The 22,553-nt window shown below is 37.3% G+C and overlaps 1 protein-coding gene across 1 annotated transcript in view; it reads right to left on the bottom strand.

The window, feature by feature from the left end:
• The window catches only part of LOC129267772 (uncharacterized), a 74,263-nt gene that overhangs the window by 32,188 nt on the left and 19,522 nt on the right, over positions 1-22,553 (bottom strand). The window contains exons 11-23 of the mRNA XM_064105066.1: positions 22,247-22,416; positions 19,551-19,706; positions 18,915-19,065; positions 17,085-17,237; positions 15,555-15,751; positions 14,007-14,157; positions 13,503-13,731; positions 9,399-9,556; positions 8,655-8,786; positions 5,049-5,215; positions 3,502-3,670; positions 2,323-2,485; positions 105-337 (exon numbers count right to left, since the gene is read on the bottom strand). Coding sequence (XP_063961136.1) covers positions 105-337; positions 2,323-2,485; positions 3,502-3,670; positions 5,049-5,215; positions 8,655-8,786; positions 9,399-9,556; positions 13,503-13,731; positions 14,007-14,157; positions 15,555-15,751; positions 17,085-17,237; positions 18,915-19,065; positions 19,551-19,706; positions 22,247-22,416 — 2,229 coding nt within the window. The remainder of the gene's footprint in view (positions 1-104; positions 338-2,322; positions 2,486-3,501; positions 3,671-5,048; positions 5,216-8,654; positions 8,787-9,398; positions 9,557-13,502; positions 13,732-14,006; positions 14,158-15,554; positions 15,752-17,084; positions 17,238-18,914; positions 19,066-19,550; positions 19,707-22,246; positions 22,417-22,553) is intronic.

Raw genomic sequence — 22,553 nt, 5'->3', positions numbered from 1 at the left:
TTGGTGAATGAATTGACAACTGGCAATCCACAACATTGTGGTCTGAGTTAACCCAGGTTTAACTAAATATGCATATCACCCATTATGAAAAAGGGGGCACCTACCAACTATCTCGTAGTACAGACTGAAGCCTAGGGGTTCCATGGTCGCCTGGAGCTCTCCTATCGATATCTCTAATACGATATCAGGTGGCATGATGAGACGGAACGGTGGAAGATGTCCACATATTTCACGATAGCCTTGTGTGGTGGGATCGTAGATAGACAGTGTATCCAAGCATCTGTTACCTAGCACACCATCGTTGAAGGTCCGCAATTCCATGTTTAATATATCTATCCTAAAGGGATGAGAAATGATAATTCATAATGATAGTAATAATAATAATATTTTGAGATTTTGGATTTAGATCGAGAGGATGTGGAACGTAAAGGCAGAGGTCACACCAGTCGTCATTGGTCACTCAGGAATGGTGAAGAAGGGAATGGAAGCCTGCATAACCAAGATCTCTCCTCACCTTTGGATGTACGACATTCAGAAGGCAGCTATCTTGGGTACAACCAGATTGATAAGAAAGACTCTTGGACACTAGTGGTGTAAAGTTCTTAGTTGCACTTGAAATAATTTGGTGCTTTTTGTTAGAGCAAGAAAAAATACGGACTTGATCCTGTATAGAGGAATAATAATAATGATAACAGTTACATATACAGCGCTTCATACGTTGGTTTCTAAGAGCTTTACATTTTAATTATTATCACCCCGCGGTCATAGGATCCATCACTGTTCCACACATAAAGTCCATCATCTCGACTCCCTCAGGAGTATCCTGGCTAGGCAATAGTTTATCGGTGCACACGTGCCAATCTAACAAAAGTGACGTTCTCATCCTACCGAGTACCCATTTAACACCTTGGTGGAGAGTGACAAACGGGGATAAGTGCCTTGCCAAAGGAAATTAGCGCTGGGTGGAATTCGAAACCTCGAGGCTCGATCCTTGGTTTAAGAGTCAAGTGACGGAACCTCTACATCACGACGCCTCCACAAATGCATGATTGTGTTCTTTGTGTAAAATCCTACCGCCTTGTATTGTGTAACAGATTCAGTAATCGACATTTAACATGAAACGCGAAACACCTAGAGAGACTTCATTTCATGTTTATTTGTAACAACCGTGGTACCCACATGACAATAATTATGATGATTGTGTCGATGACGTCATTTATTATAATAAAACATTTTGTAAGTAATGTAAACCTGTATTTGAATAAGAATTTATTTTTGTTTGGTTGCCCTGACGCTCAATACTCTACTGTAAACCGTTATATTCTTTACGCTAAATATTTTATTTTTTCGACACGTTGTAAGGGAGATCGGTTGTATTTTAGTTCTTTTAAGAACGTATTGAAACGCTATTGTGAAATTGAAAGGGTTCTTAGTCAAAAACATCATAATTTTGTTTTATCAATAGATAATAGTACGCCTGTACAGTTGTTGTAAACATGTTCGCTTCATGATTTTTCTGTAAATTGAATTGATTTCGTGTTTGATTTTGAATAAAATCTTTATATGAAAGAAAAAAAAAAGTAATGTAAAGTGTAGCGTTTCATTTATGTATGCATCTGGCTGCGTATAGGCACACGTAACGGACGGAGAAAGTTAATAACGAAAACAAAGTTGGACCCACGTGTAAAGGTTTGTGTGTGGGGGAGAGGGTGAGTGTGGGATGGGGTGTGAGTGTGCTTGTTTATGTATTGTTTGTGTATCGCGTGACAGAGCCTTCTACATCTCTGGACCAAAGCTGTGGAATAGCCTTCCCCAATTTATCAGGAGAGCACAGACCCAATCAACTTTTTAGTCTTAACTGAAGACCTTTCTGTTCCCCACTCCAACATTATCGCAAGAATAACTCAATTGTAGCATTACTAGTACAGTATTTGAACTGAATGATGATTCTAAACACTGTTTGAAATTATTGAAATTTGTGAGATATTTCCTTTTTTTGAGCAAGCGCCCTGAGCGCCCAGCTGAGGCGGAAACCGGCGCTTTACAAGAACCCATCATCATCATCATCATAATCATCATCATCATCATTGTGTTGGACGGGTGCATCAAATGTGAAAAGGGGGGAGAGCGCTAGACAATGGCAGAGTGTGGATTTGAACTCACAACCTTTCGATTATGAGTCCAATGCTTTAATCACTGGACCACACGACCTCAATCTGTTTCTGTTCATGTTTCTGCTTATGGTTACTCCCGTAGGAACCCAGCAGGACAGCTTTAAACGTAATCTCGGTCTTCCTAAAATTCGGGTTTTTAAAATTTTACCTTGTTTGCAGTCCGGGAAGTCCAACGATGGTAATAGATATTGTGGTCCCTGTATAATACCACGGAGAGTAGGCACGCAATTCAATGTACCCGAATGAGACATCGAGGGTAATATTCCTGACGTCATCATCCAAGAGATCCTGTATCTTCGTGTTGGAGACGTCTGAGGCCGAAGACAAAAAAGTAAATAAAACAATAGTGAAAAAATAAATAAAATAGTAGAGGATACTCTGTTGAAAGAACTTCAATTTCACTTCTGCATTGTTTTTATTTTCCGTCAATTTAAAACAGTAACAATGATATACATAATATTTACAATTACAGAAAATAGATTAATTAAAAGACGGGGGGGGGGGGGTGCCCTACTCAGTGTTCACAACATATCAACGCTGGTTTACAGAGGGGTCCTTAGTTTCGATATACATGTAAACATATAAGCCAGGAAAGTAATAACTTGCATAACTGACTTAAAATTAAGATATTACCAAAATGTGAAGCAGCCCCCCCACATATTTACAGTACACTAGATAAAGAGGGTAATATTAGAGATTATAACCGAGCATCTTCTTATATATCCTGTCTCATTCATCCCTCTTCTACTACATGTAATATCGCATTTAATTCATCAATTTAAAGAACCCAGAACAAAATGGACATGAAATAAGGAATTCTTTGCTGCTGCACCACGTCTCTGGAACTCGATTGCCGACACAATTCATATCTCATCTTCTCTTCAGCTATTCCAAATAAACTCTCCTATAGACCTTTTTTTTTCATTCATGTATGTAAGAAATTCGTTTGAAAATTTACTATTTACAACGTTATATTATTAAGCGCCCGGATCATACTTTTGAATCGACATGTGCGCAATAGAAATGGAGGCATTATCAATATTGGTGCAGTATCGATGTCGAATACATTATTAAAGTACTTGCGCAATATAAAATATTCTCTTTAATACCATTATCATTATAATTATTACTATTATTATTTGGATTATTAGTATTATTTTTTTTTAATTAATATTATCATTAACATTATTATTGTTATTGTTATCATTATCATCAATAATATTACCATTAATATTGTTATCAATATTATTATTGTTACTATTACCATTATTATTATAAAAACTTAGTATTATTACTACTATTATTATCATTATAGATTTAGCCGTACCTCTTATGCATGCAAACTGCAGTGTCCCGTTGCATGGAGATAGTCCGGCAGATATATTGCCAACGGCAGGAAATTCGGCTGCATAACAGAGAGGGTTGTTCGTCTTGGGTGCTTCAAAGCCGGGAGGTGGTGCTGCCCAAAGAAACTCACCCGTGATATTGAAGAAGTCCTGTACATAACAAAAATAAAACAAATGATGTTCGGCTATTATATCAAACTTCACAAGAGCCCACATGCAGAGAGTCTTAAAAGACCCCCAAAATTTATGAACAATGCAACCTAATGCCAGGTTCGTTAAAAATAATGAAAAGATCGACACACTTCACTTCAAGTGGCATTTAATTGAAAAATATACGGGGGAAGTAGGCATATTTTGGAACATGTTGGGCTTGGGTTCTAGACAAGAATAATCATGTAATTGCCATGATTTATTGCCCTGTCTAAATTATCATACATATACCTGCAATAAACCATCAACATTTTTCAGTAAGTCTTTTTTAAGTAAGCTCTAGCGCTCCTCCTTGCTATTCATATTACAACACTGCACCGATACTGATTAATTTAATCTTTGAAAGTGATTGCCAATAATAATAATAATGATTTTTTTTTTTTTTAAATAATATTTTATTTTCTTCTTCTTTCAAATCAATAAGTTTACAATCACAATTCATATAAATAAAGATTCTGTGTATGTATACAATCAATAAACAATCAAACAAATAAATATATCAATATCAATGAGATTACGAATATTTTTAAAATGATTACAAATGAAATTAAACTGCCAAATTTCTCTTCTATAACAATGTGAAAGCAGAGGGGAAAAACCCGTATCAATCGACAAAATAAAAAAAAACGTACTTTGTAAAAAATGATTTTTTCCCTGAATAGAAAAGAAATAATCTCTTTTGCACATATTAATAATAGGCATTTATATATATATATAGCGCCATCTATCTAGAAATATTCTATTCCGAGGCGCACAGGAATAGAAAGAATGAGAAAGTTTGGATGAGTTTTATAGCTTAAGATCACATTCTTCTCTAAGTTCCTTTAAAGTAGCACTTAAGACATTTCTCTTCCGTAAATAGTATGATTTTTTTACAGTTAATATGCCCGTAGTTAAGTTAGTATTTTAGATATGTAAGGAAGTTACGTTGGATGTTTAGTTATGTAAGGTAGTTAAGTTGATAAGTGAGTTTAGTTTATTAAGTTAAGTAGTTAGGTTTTGTGATGTAAAGCGCTTAGAGAAATTTTGTTAGGCGCTATATAAATATTGAATTATCATTATTATTATTGTGAGTGTCAAAGTGCCAATAACTAATACTGTTAGAAAAGATGAGACTTCAGTTTTGATTTGAAGGTCTCCAGTGATGGTATAATTCTTAAATTCAACGGCAAATCATTCCAGAGGTAAAGTGCTGAGGGAGAGAAAGCTCGCGCACCATATGCTCCACGTGTCTTGGGAGTCTTAAGAAGTTGCTGGTGTGATGATCTAAGGCTACGATTTTTTTAAAGGCACACGTTCAACGTCAAAATGCACTCACCTGTAAATGGCTCACTTCCAGTAGACTAGGTAATCTTCCGTAAATAAGCTGACAGCTCTCTACAGCTTCTTCATAGGTTCCGCTCTGAATGACTGGATGAAAGCAGGTTCCCGTGCGAAGGTTCACCCATGGAAGATAGCCAGCATCAAATGAATTGAAACATACATCTGAAATGAAAAAATGTCTTGTGTCTGAATATTCCTGAATCTAATCAATAATAGTGGTGATAGTTGTGAAAATGTAATTCGTATCCATCAAATGAATACATTTATGATTTATTGCCAAACTTGTTTAGTATGCTCTCAATATAATGGTTTGTCAATGTGTTTTCATAATAGATAAAAAAAAAAAAATCCATGTTTTATATTTCGAAACATAAACGAGAAATAAAGATCCGCCGAACATCCATATTGCCCAATTGATCGCGGGCCCTGCAGCTATTTTTCTCCGGACTCTCCGGAGTCTCCGGACTTTGAAACAGAGGGTTGTGGGTTCGAATCCCAGCCATGGCGTAATTTCCTTCGGCAAGAAATTTATCCAAATTGTGCTGCACTCTACCCAGGTGAGGTGAATGGGTACCTGGCAGGAATTTATTCCTTGAAATGCGTGTGCGCTGTAATCTTAGTAATTACGGCTGCCAAGCTACAGCTGGGGTAATAATATCCAAGTCCTTTGGAAGCGCATAGAGACATTATTCATAATCGTGATATGCGCTATACAAGAACTGTTTATTATTATTATTATTGAGGCAGCGCCAGATCGACCCGCAGATCGACCTTGCTCTATTTGCTCTATATCCCTTAAATCATTGATCGCCAATCACAGCTACAGCAACTCCCGTGTTTGAACGTATTTTGGTCTGACAGATGTTAGTCTTTTATGGTCTGACGCTGCCCAGGGCTTGAACTCCCGACCTCACGGTTGTGAGGCGGACGCTCCACCATTTTGGCCAACATACCAGCGCACTCTCCTCATGTTCTCGTCCATGTAACTTGTTCGTCGAGAACAGCTATCCTGGATGCGTTATGTCTCATCACAATTTTCCACATGATTTATAAGTGGAAAGGTCATTTATGAAAGAATATAGAATACACATAATTTCAACGAGTTAGAAATCAGGTTAATAATCTTGGTAAGCACCTAAAAAAACAATACTACATCAGTGAATTTGAGAAGAATATTTGTGATGCTGGTCGTACTTGGAAAACTTTAAAAAGTCTGTCTCAACAGTCTAAGACTTCCTTTTGTACTGGATTGCGTACCGAAAGTGGTGTATTGGCAGAAGACATTAATGTGGCAAATGCTTTTAACGAGTATTTTTCTAACAACTGTAGGCAATAGTTATGCAACCAGGCATACAAGGCAAAACCCAGTCACCCTTAGTAGATTCCACTTTGAAAAGATAACTGAGGAGTTCGTTTCTAAAGAACTCTTACATATGTCTGTAAATATGTCAAGTGGACTTGACGGTATGCACCCCCGTTTATTGAAGGAAGCAGTATCATATTTTATCAGTAAGCCCCTAACGCATATTTTTAATGTCTCTATTTTAACTGGGCTCTCAATGCCTGATTGGAAATTGGCAAAAGTCAACCCTGTCTTTAAATCGGGTGATAAAAACCTGGCAAGCAACTATAGGCCTATACATGGATCTGTATTGAGTCATATTATGAAAATACTGGAAAGGGCTTTACATAAACAACTGTACACATATCTTGTATCAAAGAATATACTCAGTAGTTCCCAATCTGGGTTCCGACCTCTATTCTCAACAACCACTGTATTGATCGATGTTAATGATTATTTACATGTTAATATTGATTATGGGTACATTGTTGGAGCCCTGTTCTTGGATTTTAAACGGGCATTCGATCTTGTTGACCATAGCATTTTGCTTGATAAATTGTATGACTATGGTATCCAGGATTCTGAATTGACATGGTTTAAAAATTATTTATTGGGTCGCTCCCAGAGTGTATGTGTTAATGGTAAATTGTCAACGATTTGTGATATTGAGGTAGGCATACCACAGGGATCAATTTTGGGGCCCCTACTCTTTGTAATTTTCATTAATGATATATGCAATTTAAATTTCGAGGAAGATACAAACATATGTCTTTATGCTGATGATACAGCACTCTTTTGTAAAGGTAAAGACATCCATTCAATCCAGGCTCGGCTACAATCCAAATTTGATAAGTTAATGTTATGGGTTGAGGGGAATGATTTAAAGTTAAATACCAGTAAGAGTAAAGTAATGTTGTTTGGTACACGTAGGAAAATTATCTCAATACAAATTATGATCAAATATAATTCTCAAGTTATTGAGCAGGTTAATAACTTTAAGTACCTTGGAATTATCTTTGATGATTTACTCAAATTTAATGAACATATTGATAAAACTTGTAAGAAAATCTCAAGGACCAATGGATTTATACGTCAAATTAAACAATACTTGCCCGACAAAGTCCTCACTATGCTTTACAATGGGCTCATTCTCCCACATATTGACTACGGTTTGGTAATATGGGGCAAATCTTCACAATTCTTAATAAAAAAAATTACAACGCTTACAAAATCGATATGCTCGCTTAATTCTAAATGCTGACTTTATTACTCCTCACACTATTCTACTTGAAAAATTAAAATGGCAGTCTGTTTCTCAAAGAGTCAGTTATCAATTCTGTTTATATATGTTTAAGGTTATAAATAAACTTGCCCCAGAATATCTTTTGAATCTTATATTATTTCGCTCTCCTCTGATACAAACCAGATACGCCTTAAACTCCCCTCTCCTTATTCCCAAACCTAAAACTGAAATCATGAAAAAGTCCTTTCAATATTATGGTCCGTTCCTCTGGAATAAGCTTCCTTCTAATCTTAGAAATTCGACATCCCTTCAAGCATTCAAAACTAAATGCAAATTCTTTCAGCTGAAGCCTTACTTTTAGACCCCACTTGGATTTTTTTAAATTTATATGTATACGCTTCCTAATGTTATTTGTTTTTTAATTTACATGTATACGTTTCCTAATGTTATGTTTATTGTATGATTTAATCTTATTCATATGTCCATTGTAAAATATGTATATGTTCTTTTTATCGTTGCAGGGCCTCTTTGTAAATCAGTTCTATAACTGAAAGGGCTACCCTGCGTAAATAAAACTGAAATAAATAAATAAATAAAACAATGGTAATGCTTGTAGAAACAATAATGGTGACAATATCACTACTAATGATGATGATAGTGATGAAAACAATAAAACTTACAATAAAACTTATAGTAACGATATAAAAAAAAATAAGACAGGAAGAATATTAGAAAAAGAGAGTGTCGGTCGTTAAACTTCATACTAATGACATTACAAAATTGTGAAACTTTACGCCAGTAGATATAAATATGGTTATATCCATCAGGCCTACTACGCCAACTGACACAGTAATAAAAAGAAAACAAGATTTGCATTGTTTCTTCTGAATGATAATCACTAACATCCATCGTACTAAACATTATGATACTCATGATTTGGGTGGGTTGTTCGATTAGAATAAGGAATGATATGTCAGGCATGCATCCACATTGATTTCAAAGAGTGAATATCCTACCTTCACATTCTTCATGTTCTTGAAAGTCAACCCGAAGTCGGAAGTCATCTCTGCATTCACAGTGATATCCTCCATCATCGTTGACACAGTTGTGAGCACAGTTATGACCAGCGACCAAACATTCGTTCAAATCTATGGATTCGAGTAGAAGTATAATACAAAATATTATAATGCCACATTTGTTCCATCCTTTCAAACCTCCTCTGTTTGAATGCTGTGTCACACCCGGCTTTCCATAATTAAACCGCAACTTTAAATCAGAGCTTAACTTGAACACAAGTTCAGGGGCCCGTCTTACCACAGAGTTGCGATCGATCCGATCAATCGCAACTATGGAAAGCCAGCAAAGTCAACATATAAAATGCTTGTTTGTTCAAAAAATTATAGATATGAATGTATATCCATAAATTCATTGATTTCTTGACAATCTGGTGTGATCTCCTTTGTTTACAAAGAACATTTTGCAAATTTCCTGTAGAAGAAATTATGACACTGATGAATTTCCATAGAGTTAAGATTGATTGGATCAATGGTTACTCTCTGTAAGACGGGGCCCAGAATACGAGCCAATGTGTGACTGTCTACTACCAAACTAATGCTGAAATTTTCAGCAATATGCTCATTTCATATTTCTCTACTGATTCAAATCAACATTTTTCTGGGGTGGACTTGACCTTAAAGAAAAAGGGTTAACACTTCTTACAATGCCAATCAAACAAGATAAATAAGAGAGATATGACCTACCACCCTGGCATATTGTAGATCGATCTGAAGGGGTGCAATCATATAACTCCCAAACAAAACAGTTGAAGAAATTAATGAAAGAGCACTTTTCTTTTCCTATCGGCGCCACTGTGAAAGGGGCAAAGTTGTCGTAGAGCACAGGAGTGCCATCTGGCCAGCTAAAGTTGAAAAAAGATAGATAATAAGATATTTTGAGAAGCTTGATGGTGATATGAATACTTGTCAAATGATTGGCTAAAATCTATCACGTGACCATTTATCTATTTTTAAGGTTACATGAAAGCTGGCTAATGTATTTTACTAATGACTAGTTCTAGTGAACGGACACGATTTTGAAATATGGCTGGTTTATTAAATAAGGGTATAAGGATAAGGATCCAAGATTTTTCTTTCAAAGAAAGACCTTATTCACCTTTTGTCCACAAATCAAATAATCAAATCAATAATTCATGTAATACATAACAAATAAATGTATAGAAAATTAGACATTTAAATTAGTTCGATGAGCCTGATCCATCAATAGTCTGCAATAAACTTCATTTGTTGTATATTCATAAAGCCTTCTTATTCGTGTTGATATTTTTATTTCCTTTGAAACCACGAAAAAGATGAATAACCTTTTAAGGATACAAGATAAGGATACAGATACGAAAATAAGGAATTTTAATCCTCATGAATAATATCATACAGCTGACATCATGATTATAACACTAATGGTAGTGAAGGGATACACATTGGGTGCTATAGGCCTACCGATGCCCCTCCTGCTACAGTATTAGAAGAGCTGTGGTGTAGTGGTTCTGACTCTCGCCTTGTAAACAGAGGGTCGTGTGTTCGAATCCCACCGCGATCTAGCGTCCTTTGGCAAGGCGTTAATCCACACTTTGCCACTCTCGACCCAGGTGCAAAATGGGTACCCGGTAGGATGCGAAAGATATTGTATGTTTGATTTTGCCAGCGCCATAATGAGGCTGCGATGAAAGCAAGGGATGCTCCCCAGGGAGTGGAATTTGTGCACTTTTTCGAGCGGGATTGAAATGAATCCAATGACCGGGGTAATAATATGCTGTAACGCGCTTTGAGCCATTCTGGGATAAGCGCTTTAGAAAAATTAGCTATTATTGTTATTAATCTCTGATTAATCTGACAAGTTTCGACATTTGAATAAAACTCTTCTATTCAGTATTTAGTCCAGGATAGGCCCCATAGAAACTTGACCAAACCTTGTTTTTTTATATATACAATATTTTTTGATGGTTTCTTGTCAATTCGAGGGTGCTGATTACGAATCTGGATGATGCCACTCGTGTAACCTTGAGCATCTTCCGCAAATTGGCAAAATCCAATATGGCCGCCCAAATATGCAAATTACCCATGAAAATCCTAAAATTGTCCGCACATTGGCTATGAAATGCATGAAATCGTGTGGCAGGAGTGAAATACTCTCTGGAAAATAACTTTTGACAAAATATTTATTTTCCTGATATTCAAAATGGCCGCAATAGGCCATTGTATACTCTATTATGTACAATATGAATAGGGAAAACTAATTTTCACTAAAAATTAGCACTAAACCGCAAAAAATCGCGATATATGAACGAAGTAATATATGCAAATCATCATTACTAACGAGGTATATCATTTATTATGTCATATATGGGGATATTGCTGTATTTTGATATCTAAAATAGCCGCCACTGGCCCAAAGAGTATGTACAATGGCAATGGCCGGGGCCAAAAATGACAAGAGTGAGCACTAAAATGCATATTATTAAGATTAAACGAGTGGAATGCTGACTAAAAACATAATTGCCATTAATATGCCATTTATGTGATAAATACTGAATTTTTACATTCAAAATGGCTGCCAGCCATAAGCCCTATATTTATCATGTACAATGCGAATGGACAAACTAATTTTCACAAGAGTGAGAATCATAAAATGCATATAACTGTGATATACGAGTAAAAAAATTGTCTTAAACATGATTTCTAACTAAATACATCACACATTGGTCGTGGAGGTAATAAATGCTGTACTTTGAAATCCAAAATGGCTGCCATAGGTCCTAAAAGTATTGTGTACGTTGTAACATGGGACATATAACTTTGACAGAATTTGGCTTTGCTTGACTCTAAATATTGCATATAATTGTGAATTGTGAATTGTGAAAGGGTGAAATATTGTCTAAAACCATGGCTTCTACCGAGATATATCATCATGTGTAATTAAGTTGATAAATGCTGCATTTTTAAATTGAAAATGGCCACCATAGGCCCTTATCGTACAATTTGAGTGGAGATAAACAATGTTCACAAAATGGGCATATGACAGGCATTTTGAGTGTTGAAATACAGTTTTATCACCTAAATTACATAAGATATGATATATTTTGTTATAAATCATGTTTTCAGACAATATTTCACTCATTTGGCCAAGCAAAGTCAAATTCTGTTGAAATAATTGTTCCCATTCACATTGTGCATAATACCATAAGGGCCTGTAGCGGCCATTTTGACTTTCCAATAACAGTATTTATCACCTAACTGGCAGAATAAATGATATATCTTAATAGAAATTATGCTTTCAGACAATATTTTACTCATTGATCACTATTACGTGCATTTATGGTGCTCACTCCTGTGAATATTGGTTTCCCACTTTGAATTGTACATAATACTGTTAATGTCTATGGCGGCCATTTTGAAAGTCAAAATACAGTATTTAACACAAACTTGAAACCTGAATGATATATTTCGTTAGGAAATATGTTTTTAGACAGTATCCCATTAATTTATCACATATATATGCATTTTAGTGCTCTCTCCTGTGATTTCTTTGCTCCTCTTTCTCATTGTGCATAATACTTTTTAGGGCCTTTGGCAGCCATTTTGAATATCAAAATAAAACATTCATCACATACATGGCATATTTATAATATATTTCGATTAAAAATTATGTTTTTAGTCAGTATTCCACTCGTTTAATCTTAATAATATGCATTTTAGTGATCACTCTTGTGATTTTTTTGGCCTCGGCCATTGCCATTATACATACTCTTTGAGCCAGTGGCGGCTATTTTAGATATCAAAATACAGAAATGTTCCCATATATGACATAATAAATGATATATCTCGTTAGTAATGATGATTTGCATATATTACTTCGTTCATACATCGCGATTTTTTGCACTTTAGTGCTAATTTTTGTGAAAATTCGTTTTCCCTATTCATATTGTACATAATAGAGTATACAAGGGCCTTTGGCGGCCATTTTAATTATCAGGAAAATAAATATTTTGTCAAAAGTTAATTTTTCAGAGAGTATTTCACTCCTGCCACACAATTTCATGCATTTCATAGCCAATGTGTGGATAATTTTAGGATTTTCATGGGTAATTTGCATATTTTGGCGGCCATATTGGATTTTGCCAATTTGCGGAAAATGCTCAAGGTTACACGAGTGGCATCATTCAGATTCGTAATCAGCACCCTCGAATTGACAAGAAACCATAAAAAAATATTGTATATATAAAAAAACAAGGTTATGCCTCTTCTATCCTGGACTAATTTGCTTGACATATGTAGACCCCTTCCCCTCTCCAGGGGCCAATTGTATAAAGAGCTGTGATTGATCCGACTAACCAGAACTTGGAAAGCCTGCTACGCCAACATAAAAAATGCAACACTTTCTCTAAATATGATGTATACTCCATACATTCATCGTTGTTTTGCCAATTGGATGTGCACCTCTTTGTTTTCAAAGGATAAAGTGCAAGTTTCCACATAGTTCAGGTTGACAATAGCAACTCTTCGACCTGTGAGTATTTTGTCAACTTTGAATAGATATTCTTGTTTTCATTCCTTGCTTATTCTTTATATTCCGTTTTCCTTTTTATACTGATTATTTCCCGGTTTGTTTTGATATTGATGTACAGTGTACATTGTTCCACATGTAATTGTGTATTTAATTGTACTACTTTCATTTTTGCATTGTCAATAATCCAACTGTCATGGTTGCAATGAGTTAATAAATAAATAAATAAAGATGAGGCCCAGGTCAGTCCTGAATTCGTCCCTGGAACCGCCAACAACGACACCTACCTGTAAACTCCATTCACATCCGACCTCAATCCGATGACGAGTTCCTTTGCCACCGGCAAACGCTCTCGGTTCTCCAGGAGGAGATTCTGGATGTCCTGCGACTTGATGGCCAACGGGTAGCTACCCGGTAGGAAGGCATCGTTGCAAATGCCGTCGCCTTCGGTTTCAATCACCCCGATGCAGTAGCCTCTGAAGAGGATCTGATTGTCAGTGCACAACTGAGAGATATCTAAAAGAAATCGATACAGAAGGATATCATGAGGATACGAACTCATGATAGAGGTTAATACATGTATATATTTATGTATGTATATATTATACCGACGGCTTACTTTTTTTGGGATAAAGTTTCAAGGACATGTTCACCTCCCCTTTCGTCGTGTGTCGTTTTTTTGTTCCCCTTTCCGTCCATTTTTGTATCCCCTTAAAGTGGCTCACGTGGCTTAAGTTCACCTGGTCAAACAAAGTACGTCACTGATAGGAAAGGGGGAGCGGGATATTTACCAGTTAATTCAGTCCCCCGTATTCGGAAGCGCACCCTGCCCCAATATACGTATTCACGTTGACGCAGATGAATGCGAAGACGGACCGCCAAGAAGGGTTGATCAATCTTGCTGGTAGTCACTCCGAATGGATCTCTGAGACCGTAAAAGATCTGATTGGATGAAATAAATTAGAAGCAATTCTTAGAACAGTTCAAACTGCACACCCGAACGGACTTATATTGTTCGTCTCTGTTCTATAAGCATTGTAGAGAAGATGCGAGTTCTGGCTCTTATGGAAAACAATCGATCATTATGAAGACATAAGCAACATCCTTTCTATAAAATGGATGAAAGAGATTTGTAAAATGTTGCAAGCATACAAACCCTTATTTTGTAAAGATGTATCCTTTTTTCAAATCGAAATCAGTCGTTACCATCAGGAATATAAAAGAGGAAATTCTATAAAGGTTGAAGGTAAGGTATAACTTGACGTAGCGAGAGGAGAGGGAGAGAAAGGGGAAAAGAAAATGAAGAAAAAAGGGCGGAGTAGAAAGAGAAGGGAATATATTTTAAACTGACGTACATGTAGGACACATTGGCCCGTATTTGGTCTGGTCTAGTTCATAATTTTTTTTAATTTTTATTTCCAACATTAACATTATAAACAAATACAAATCAAATATACATCTTATATAAACAATTACAAATTAAAATCAAATATGATTACAATGATTACAAATCTACTTCAAAGTCCAACACCTTTGTAAAATAGTTTAAACAAAATTTTGTATGAAAATGAGGGGATCCACTAAAAAACATTGCTTCTACATGTAGAGCGTGGATCCCCTAAAATGATATATCAAAGAATGAAAAAATATGGGACTCATTCGCATGTGTAGGTGTAAGAATATACAATATGTGAAAATGAAATAATAGGAATAAAAAGACGATGAGTAATGGCGAGAAATAATAATCAGATGAAGGAAATACGAGACGATGCCAGAAATGCAAAGGAAAAGAAGACATAACGAAGAATGGAGGAGAGAGAGAAGGAGTAAAATACTGAAGGGAGCGATGAAGGAAGAGACTGAGACTAAGTCAAACTCTAGTCTAAAATTGTAGTTTAACTATGGATCGCCAATAATGACAGGTATTTGTCATAGAAGAATTTCAATTGGTCTGCTCACTTGACACCTAGCTATTCATAACTGACTCGGGATAAAAATTGAAACACGTCTCTTCATCATTGAAATCACGATGAAAGAACCATGTGCACATTTAATTTATGTATTTCCATTTTGTTTTTAATTGGTAGGTTCCAATAATTGTGACACAGAGTTAAACCATGGCCACAGTTGAATCGGGCCAGAGTTTCTGTTTTCGTTTCCATGACATTTGCTCTGGCGACAATCGCTACGAAGGAGAATCTGCCCATTATATGCCAAACATACAACCTAACTTCAATATCAAATAAACCCTAATCCTTATCTTTACAGTACTGACTCTCATCCTTTGCCCTCTGAGATATCAATAACGGAGCACATGTCGTGTCACCCTGTTTTCATACCAAAGGTTCTCCTCCCATATCAACGAGCTTTCTCCAAGCTCCTTGTTCGTCCTCATCGAAGGTTGTCTGGTAGGAGAGGGTGTACTCATCTATGTGACTCTCAAGATCGGTTACAAACGATATATTCAGTCCAGTTCCTCCTTGTGTGTCTAACCCCGAGACAATGAACATCCGTCCAAACTGAATCTGAACCCATTCTGAAGAGAAAACAAGTATAACATTGTCAATATTAACACCGAAATAAGAGTATCCAAGTGCTTTTGAGGGGCGTACTCTCTAAATGCAAAGGCCCGTATTCTGAAGTCGGGTTTAACTTAAACTTAGGTTTAAAGTTGTGGTTAAGTATGGATAGGCAATTGTTGCATAAATCACTAACATAGAGGTATCATATTTCAGCTCATTTGGCTCTCAAATCATTCATAATTGTCTAGGAAGTATAAATAGATGATTGTCTTCACCATCGATGAATCAGGAAAGAGCACAGTAAACATAAGAAACATACAACTTAATACAAATTTTGACACTTTTGGCTTCCCATACTTAAACCACAACTTTAAACCTGAGGTTAAGTTAAACCCGACTTCAGAATACGGGCCATTGAGTCTAATCTGGCCCCTAATCACTCTCCTCTCTGAGTGAGATGAGGGACCAGTCCTGACGGAATGAGATTTCAATCTTTCAAGAGTGATTTTTTACTTGGTTTGGAGTGAGACTGCAAAAGTACCTGGTCGATAGAATGCAGTGTGTATATTTTGAGGGCACCCTCAGTGATTTTCTCCCTGTTTATTCAGGAGTGCCCCAGGGCTCTATTCTGGGGCCCTTGATCTGTTGATTTCTTGTATGTACGTTAATGATGTTACTAGCTTGCCATTCCAACCTAAAACACACTTATCTCTGTATGCAGATGATACAGCTATTTTCATCCAAAGTAATGGAAGCAATTTTTCACAAAAACAGATCCAAAGAAACATTGATATCCTTACAGAATGGTTTTGGAAGAACGGTATGATTAATAACACAGATAAAACCAAAGTCATGTTGTTTGCAAAACAGAAATTTAGAAATAAAAATGAATAGTGAAACGTTTCAGAATACAAACGAGGCTAAATATCTAGGAGTCGATATAAACCAGCATCTTGACTGGTCTCCTCAGGTCAACGAAGCTATTTGATAGGAATTTTTTATTTATTTTTTGCTTGTCATTTTTTTTCGGGTACGAAATATCCTTCATTTGTGGTTGAAAAACCTCTGTCATTATTTATTTTCATTCACTGTTTTTATTTCGGTATATATGCCATGTTTGTATGAATGCACACTGACAGGGCTCCCTTGAAAGGCTTGACCTGGACAACCCTGTCTTTTTAAAGGATACGCGAATAAACAACGTGATAAATAAATAAGTATATCGGTGGTTCTTGCTTTCAATTTGTTATGAAACATCCTGTATCACAGATTATTTTTACTTCATCTATTATATTTCGATTAATTTGTAATTGTATTATAGTGGTGGGAAGAAGCAAGGAAACTTACTTTCAGTTTGTGTTGGGAATGCAATTCCACTTGACCCATCAGATGCGTAGTGGTGAAGACGCCACTGCGATAGACTATTGGTATTGCATCCAAGACAGGTTACGTCAGTGATCAGTTGCTCATGATCTATGTCATCAAGACTCTCCGAATGTTCTGTTAACAACACCAATAATGATGATACTACTGCTAATATCAATAATAATTATAATAATGATAGTAATGAGGAGGGGCGATAGCTCAGTCGGTAGAGCGGGGGTTTCGGATTCGACCCGGGTTCGATTCCCGCTTGGTGCGCTAGTGATCTTTGGTAAGGTATAAAATGACAAGTCCACCCCCAACAAACAAGGTGATTTTGACTAAACGCGAAAAATCCAAGAAGCATAATCATCTCATCAAAATCAGATGTATAAAAAGAAAGTTATGACATTTTTAAGTTTCGCTTAATTTCACAAAACAGTTACATGCACATCCTAGTCGATATGCAAATGAGGGAACTGATGACATAACTTACTCACTTTTCTTTCGTATTTCATTATATGAAATATGACATAATTATTCATATTTTCTCCTTGTTGTCTTGTGAAACAAACATGTGGAATAACCATTGTTAAGCATTTTATGGTTCAGTCAAGTTTGTCCTTCTTGTCAAATCTGCAAAAATTGAATTGTATATTTCAGACAATAAAAAAAAATTGAATAGTGAGGGACATCATCAACTCTGTGATTTGCATGTAACTAAAATGTGCAAATAAATATTTGGTGAAAAATAAGCGGATTTTTGAAATATCATTACATTCTTATTTTACATCTGATTTTGATGAAATTTTCAGCATTATGCTTGTCCGCTTTTTCTTTATTGATTCAAATCAACATTTTTGTGCGGTGAACTTCAACTTTAATCCTAATTACCAGGTCCTTCAGAGAGGACGTTAAGCCGTCAGTCCTCTGGTTGCTTGCTTACAAACATTCAGGCTTTCTTAGCTATCAGGTGTTAAAATCACCACCACTATCACAATAATAATAATAATTCTCATTTACCCAGGGTAACCGCTTCAGCTCTTATGAACTGTTCTCCCTGCGGGCACTGCATAACATAACTCGTATTATCATTCTCCATTTTAATATGTAGAGCGCTTTTCAAGAAGGCAAGCAGGTCCCATTTAAAAAAAATCTGTGGTGTGACTCGGACTGTGATCGAACCCACAACCTCTCGTTCCTCAGGTGGAGCTCTACCACTGAGCCAACATGTCCGGTTTATCGGCCAACGTACAGAATGACGGAAGTGGTAAACGATAATGAGGAGAGAAGAAGTGGGTAGCAAAGAGAGCAGGGGAAGGGCAATTGGTATCAATAATGTTCAAACACGTTCTTCGTGTTTTAACTGTGTTTGCACTGAACCCATGGTAGGCCAGAAGAAATCCATACAAGAGGGGTTCATTTCAAAAAGACTATTGTAGGTTTGCTATTATTGTAATTATCATGGAAATGTCACCGGTATTGGAAGCTGGGCCCTGTTACCACGGGTAGCTGTCAAGATAGTTGTAACGTTCATAGAACAGACCTCAGGTATGTGCAGGTTTATGTACTTTGAATTTGAATTCAATGTTCACTCGAAAGAAGGATGACCAAATGTTATATGTAAGCACATTCACAATGACATATAAACAAAGATTTGAATAAAGGTTTTTGATAAATAAATTCAAAGTAATATTTCCTTTCTTATATTTCCTTTCATGTTTTTTTCTTGGTCGTGAATATATATTGGTTTTTTTTTAGGGAAGGAGGAGGGGGCAAGTGCCCCCAAGCCCCAATCTGTACGCCACTACTTACCACTGTAGTCACAACCCATCAGAACCATTGACAAACACTGGTACTCTCCGCCCCATTCTGTAGGAATTATTCGAACAACACGGGTGTCATAAATCACATCCTCAAAGTACAGTCGAGCAAGTGACCCCTCTCCAGTGTAGTTTAGAACAAGCTGGATGAGTAATAGAAATAAATAACAATAATAAGTATTTGTATAGCGCATAACACATAACAAATAAGTTTATACGCGCTTGAGAAAACAAAGGAGAGGAAGAGGAGAGAAAGAGAAGTGTTGGTAAAAAGATTAGCACTTTATTAAAAGCATTATTCTTAATCACATTTGTTTATTCGTCTTTATCATTGGACTTTAAATATATGGTCTACTTAATAATGATAGTGATAGTGATAATAATCAAATGTTGTAATGGGGGCTTTACATGGCGAATTTCACATTTGATGAATGACTGATGTTCGACATATTAATTATTTTACTGTTTAAACCATTATCATCATCCCTCATCAGCTTTTGTATTGCTGGCTGTACATGGCGAATTCCAACTTTCCATGAACAAACTGTTGTGAGGAAGAGAAAAAGGCGATTTCCAACTTGTCATGAACAAACTGATGTGAGGAAGAGTAATAATCCTTATAACTTACATTATAAAGTTTTTGGCTGTTATTTTGAGAAATAATTGTATTTCCAGAGGAGGCCCATTCTAGATCAAGCACAGTCAGCCATCCGAGCCCTTGAGTTTCATCCGCACACTTCCGGCTCATCATGCCAACCACATTATGGCCCCGGAAGAACGTAACCTAGAAAAAAAATAATTGTTACAACGAATGATAAATACACAGGCGTGGACGGGTGTCATGGTTTGTGGGTGTGTGTGTTATGGGGGGGCATGTGGCATGGCGTCGGAGCGTTCGCTGTGGGAGGGTGCCATGTTGTAGGAGTGGACAGCTGTGTGCGGATCGCTTGGTGCTTGAGGTTGTATCGGTGTGTGAGGGTGGCAAGGAGTGGGAGGCTATATTAATCTGCTAGGGTGACATGTTGGGGTGGTGTGTTGGTGGGTGGTGCGGGGCAGGGCGTGGTAGGGTGGTATAGGTGTGTGAGGGTGACTGAGTGAGGGATGGTGGTTTGCTGTGTGGGAGGGTGTATTTGTGTGGGGTGGCGGTATATGGTAGGATGCATTAGTGTGTAAGTGATGTAGGGTGTGGGAGGGTGGATAAGTGTGCGACGGATGCAGAGTGAAGGAGAGTGGATTACTGTGTGGGATGAAGTGCGTGTGATGGCCTTTTAGTGTGCGAGGGTGTATTGGTGTGTGGTTGCATGGTAGAGGAGGGTGGATAAATGTGTGTGGCATCCAGGGTATGGGATGGTCTTTTAGTGTGTGAGGGCGTTTTGGTGTGTGGTGTAATTGTGTAGGAGGGTGGATAAGTGTCCGTGGGATGCAGAGTGTGGATGGTCTTTTAGTGTGTCAGGGTGTATTGGTGTTGGGTGGCATGGTGTAGAAGGGTGCATAAGTGTGTGTGGAATGGTCCTTTAGTGTGTGAAAGTGTATTGGTGCATGGGGTGACATGGTATAGGAGGGTGGATAAGTGTGTGAGGAATGCAGGGTGTGGGATGGTATAGGAGGGTGGATAAGTGTGGGTGGAAGGCAGAGTGTGGGACGGTCTTTTAGTGCGTGAGGGTGTATTGGTGCGTGGGGTGGCACGGCATAGGATGGTGGATAAGTGTGTGTAGGATGCAGGGTGTGGGATGGTATAGGAGGGTGGATAAGTGTGTGTGGCATCCAGGGTATGGGATGGTCTTTTAGTGTGTGAGGGCGTTTTGGTGTGTGGGTGTAATTGTGTAGGAGGGTGGATAAGTGTCCGTGGGATGCAGGGTGTGGGATGGTATTTTAGTGTGTGAGGGCGTTTTGGTGTGTGTGTGTGTAATTGTGTAGGAGGGTGGATAAGTGTGTGTGATGATCTTTTAATGTGCGAGGGTGCATTGTTGTGTGGGTGACATAGTGTAGGAGGGTGAATGAGTGTGTGTGTGGATTGTATTTTAGTGTGTAAGGGTGTATTGCTGTGTGGGGTGGTATGGTATAGGAAGGTGGATAAGTGTGTGAGGGTGACAGCTTATAGGGGGGGGGGTAGATAAGTGTCTGGGGGTAGCAGGTTGTGGGAGGTTGTATTAGAGTGCTAAGTTGACAGGGTGTGGGAGGATGGTGGACTACCGTGTGATGGAAGCAGGAGTGTTCATTAATTGGTGTATGAGGGCGACAGGGCGATGAAGGGTTGATTGGTGTGTGTGGTGGCGTGGTGTGGAGGGTTGATGTGTTTGAAGGTGGAAGGTGTTGGGGAAGTGTATTATTGTGTAACGGTGGCATAGAGTTAGTTGCACGGGTTGTAAAGTAGGGTAGTTTGTAGGAATGACGCCTTAAAATAACCTGATATTCGTAAAAGAGCAAGAATTTGCAGATGGACACTATCCAATTTAACTTGCATAGCGGTGTAATAGATGACATTTTGTTGATGGTCTTGCAATACATTAGCCTGTAATATCATATCTAGTTTAGTTCAAACTCTAGTTTAAAATTGATCTTTATGGAAAGCCAATTGTGACACAAATTATAAAGTCCAAGTCTCTATCAGCTCATTTGACCTTTGAATCATTCATAATTGTCTTATGGGGTGTTGCAAGAAACTTGCGATCACTAGTTGCAAGTTGCATTTTTGGTCCCTAAATCAATCATATGTCTTGCAGTTAATTGCAAATTAGTGATTGATTGCTAATCTGCTCCTTGAAACAAGAAGTTTCATCTGATTTGCTACATCTAACATGGAACGATCAGTTGTAAAATTGCAACAGAATATTTGCAATTGATTGTAAATATTTTCTTGCAACACCCCATAGAATCATAACTAAAATAGTTCTATTCACCATTAAGGCTTTTGGATAGAGCACACTTAATTTAAGAAAATATATGATTCATACTAATATTTTACATGTTTGGCTTCCCATAATTATAGCATAATGAACTCTACTAAAGAATAAGGGCAACGCATTAATTTGCGTATTTCAGCACTTCTGCAGTGTACTTTTCTGCAACATTGAGAATCTATTGAAAATGCCGGTCAAATCACAATAGACGGCTTAGAAGTCATTGTCGAATGTTGATGGACTGGGACAGCACATCGTGGGAAGATTCGAACCGGACACAAAATGGCAAACATGTCCAGGGCGGCATTGCTGTTTTGATTCAGTGATGTTTGACAAAGGCTGCTTTGTTGTGAACGACTTTTGACAACAGATTCTCTGCGTTATAGAAAGCGTCTACGAAGTGATTGCTAAAAAGCCCCATTACCTGTAACCACGGGTTAGGGTCTCTCCACGGTGGCCCGGGTATCCAGCCAATATCTCCCCTTCTGAATGGGTTTAAATGAAAAGCACCCTCAGAATCGCCCGATTGCCCAAAACTCGATGCCTCCAAATAAGCTGCAGGAATGGAGTCACCTGTGATACTTTCGTCACAGCCTGTGAATCAACGCGAAAATAGTTAAAGGCTGTCAGTGTTTGAAATAATTACATAACAGGTATAAACGAAGACCACCATCTTTTGACGTGTGAGAGTGTCATTACATAACCATTATTCAGTCACGAAATCATCAATA

Source organism: Lytechinus pictus, chromosome 9, assembly GCF_037042905.1.
Source record: "Lytechinus pictus isolate F3 Inbred chromosome 9, Lp3.0, whole genome shotgun sequence".
Classification (NCBI taxonomy): domain Eukaryota; kingdom Metazoa; phylum Echinodermata; class Echinoidea; order Temnopleuroida; family Toxopneustidae; genus Lytechinus; species Lytechinus pictus.
The sequence above is the reverse complement of the archived record's forward strand: the minus strand, read 5'-3'. Positions and strand labels throughout refer to the sequence as shown.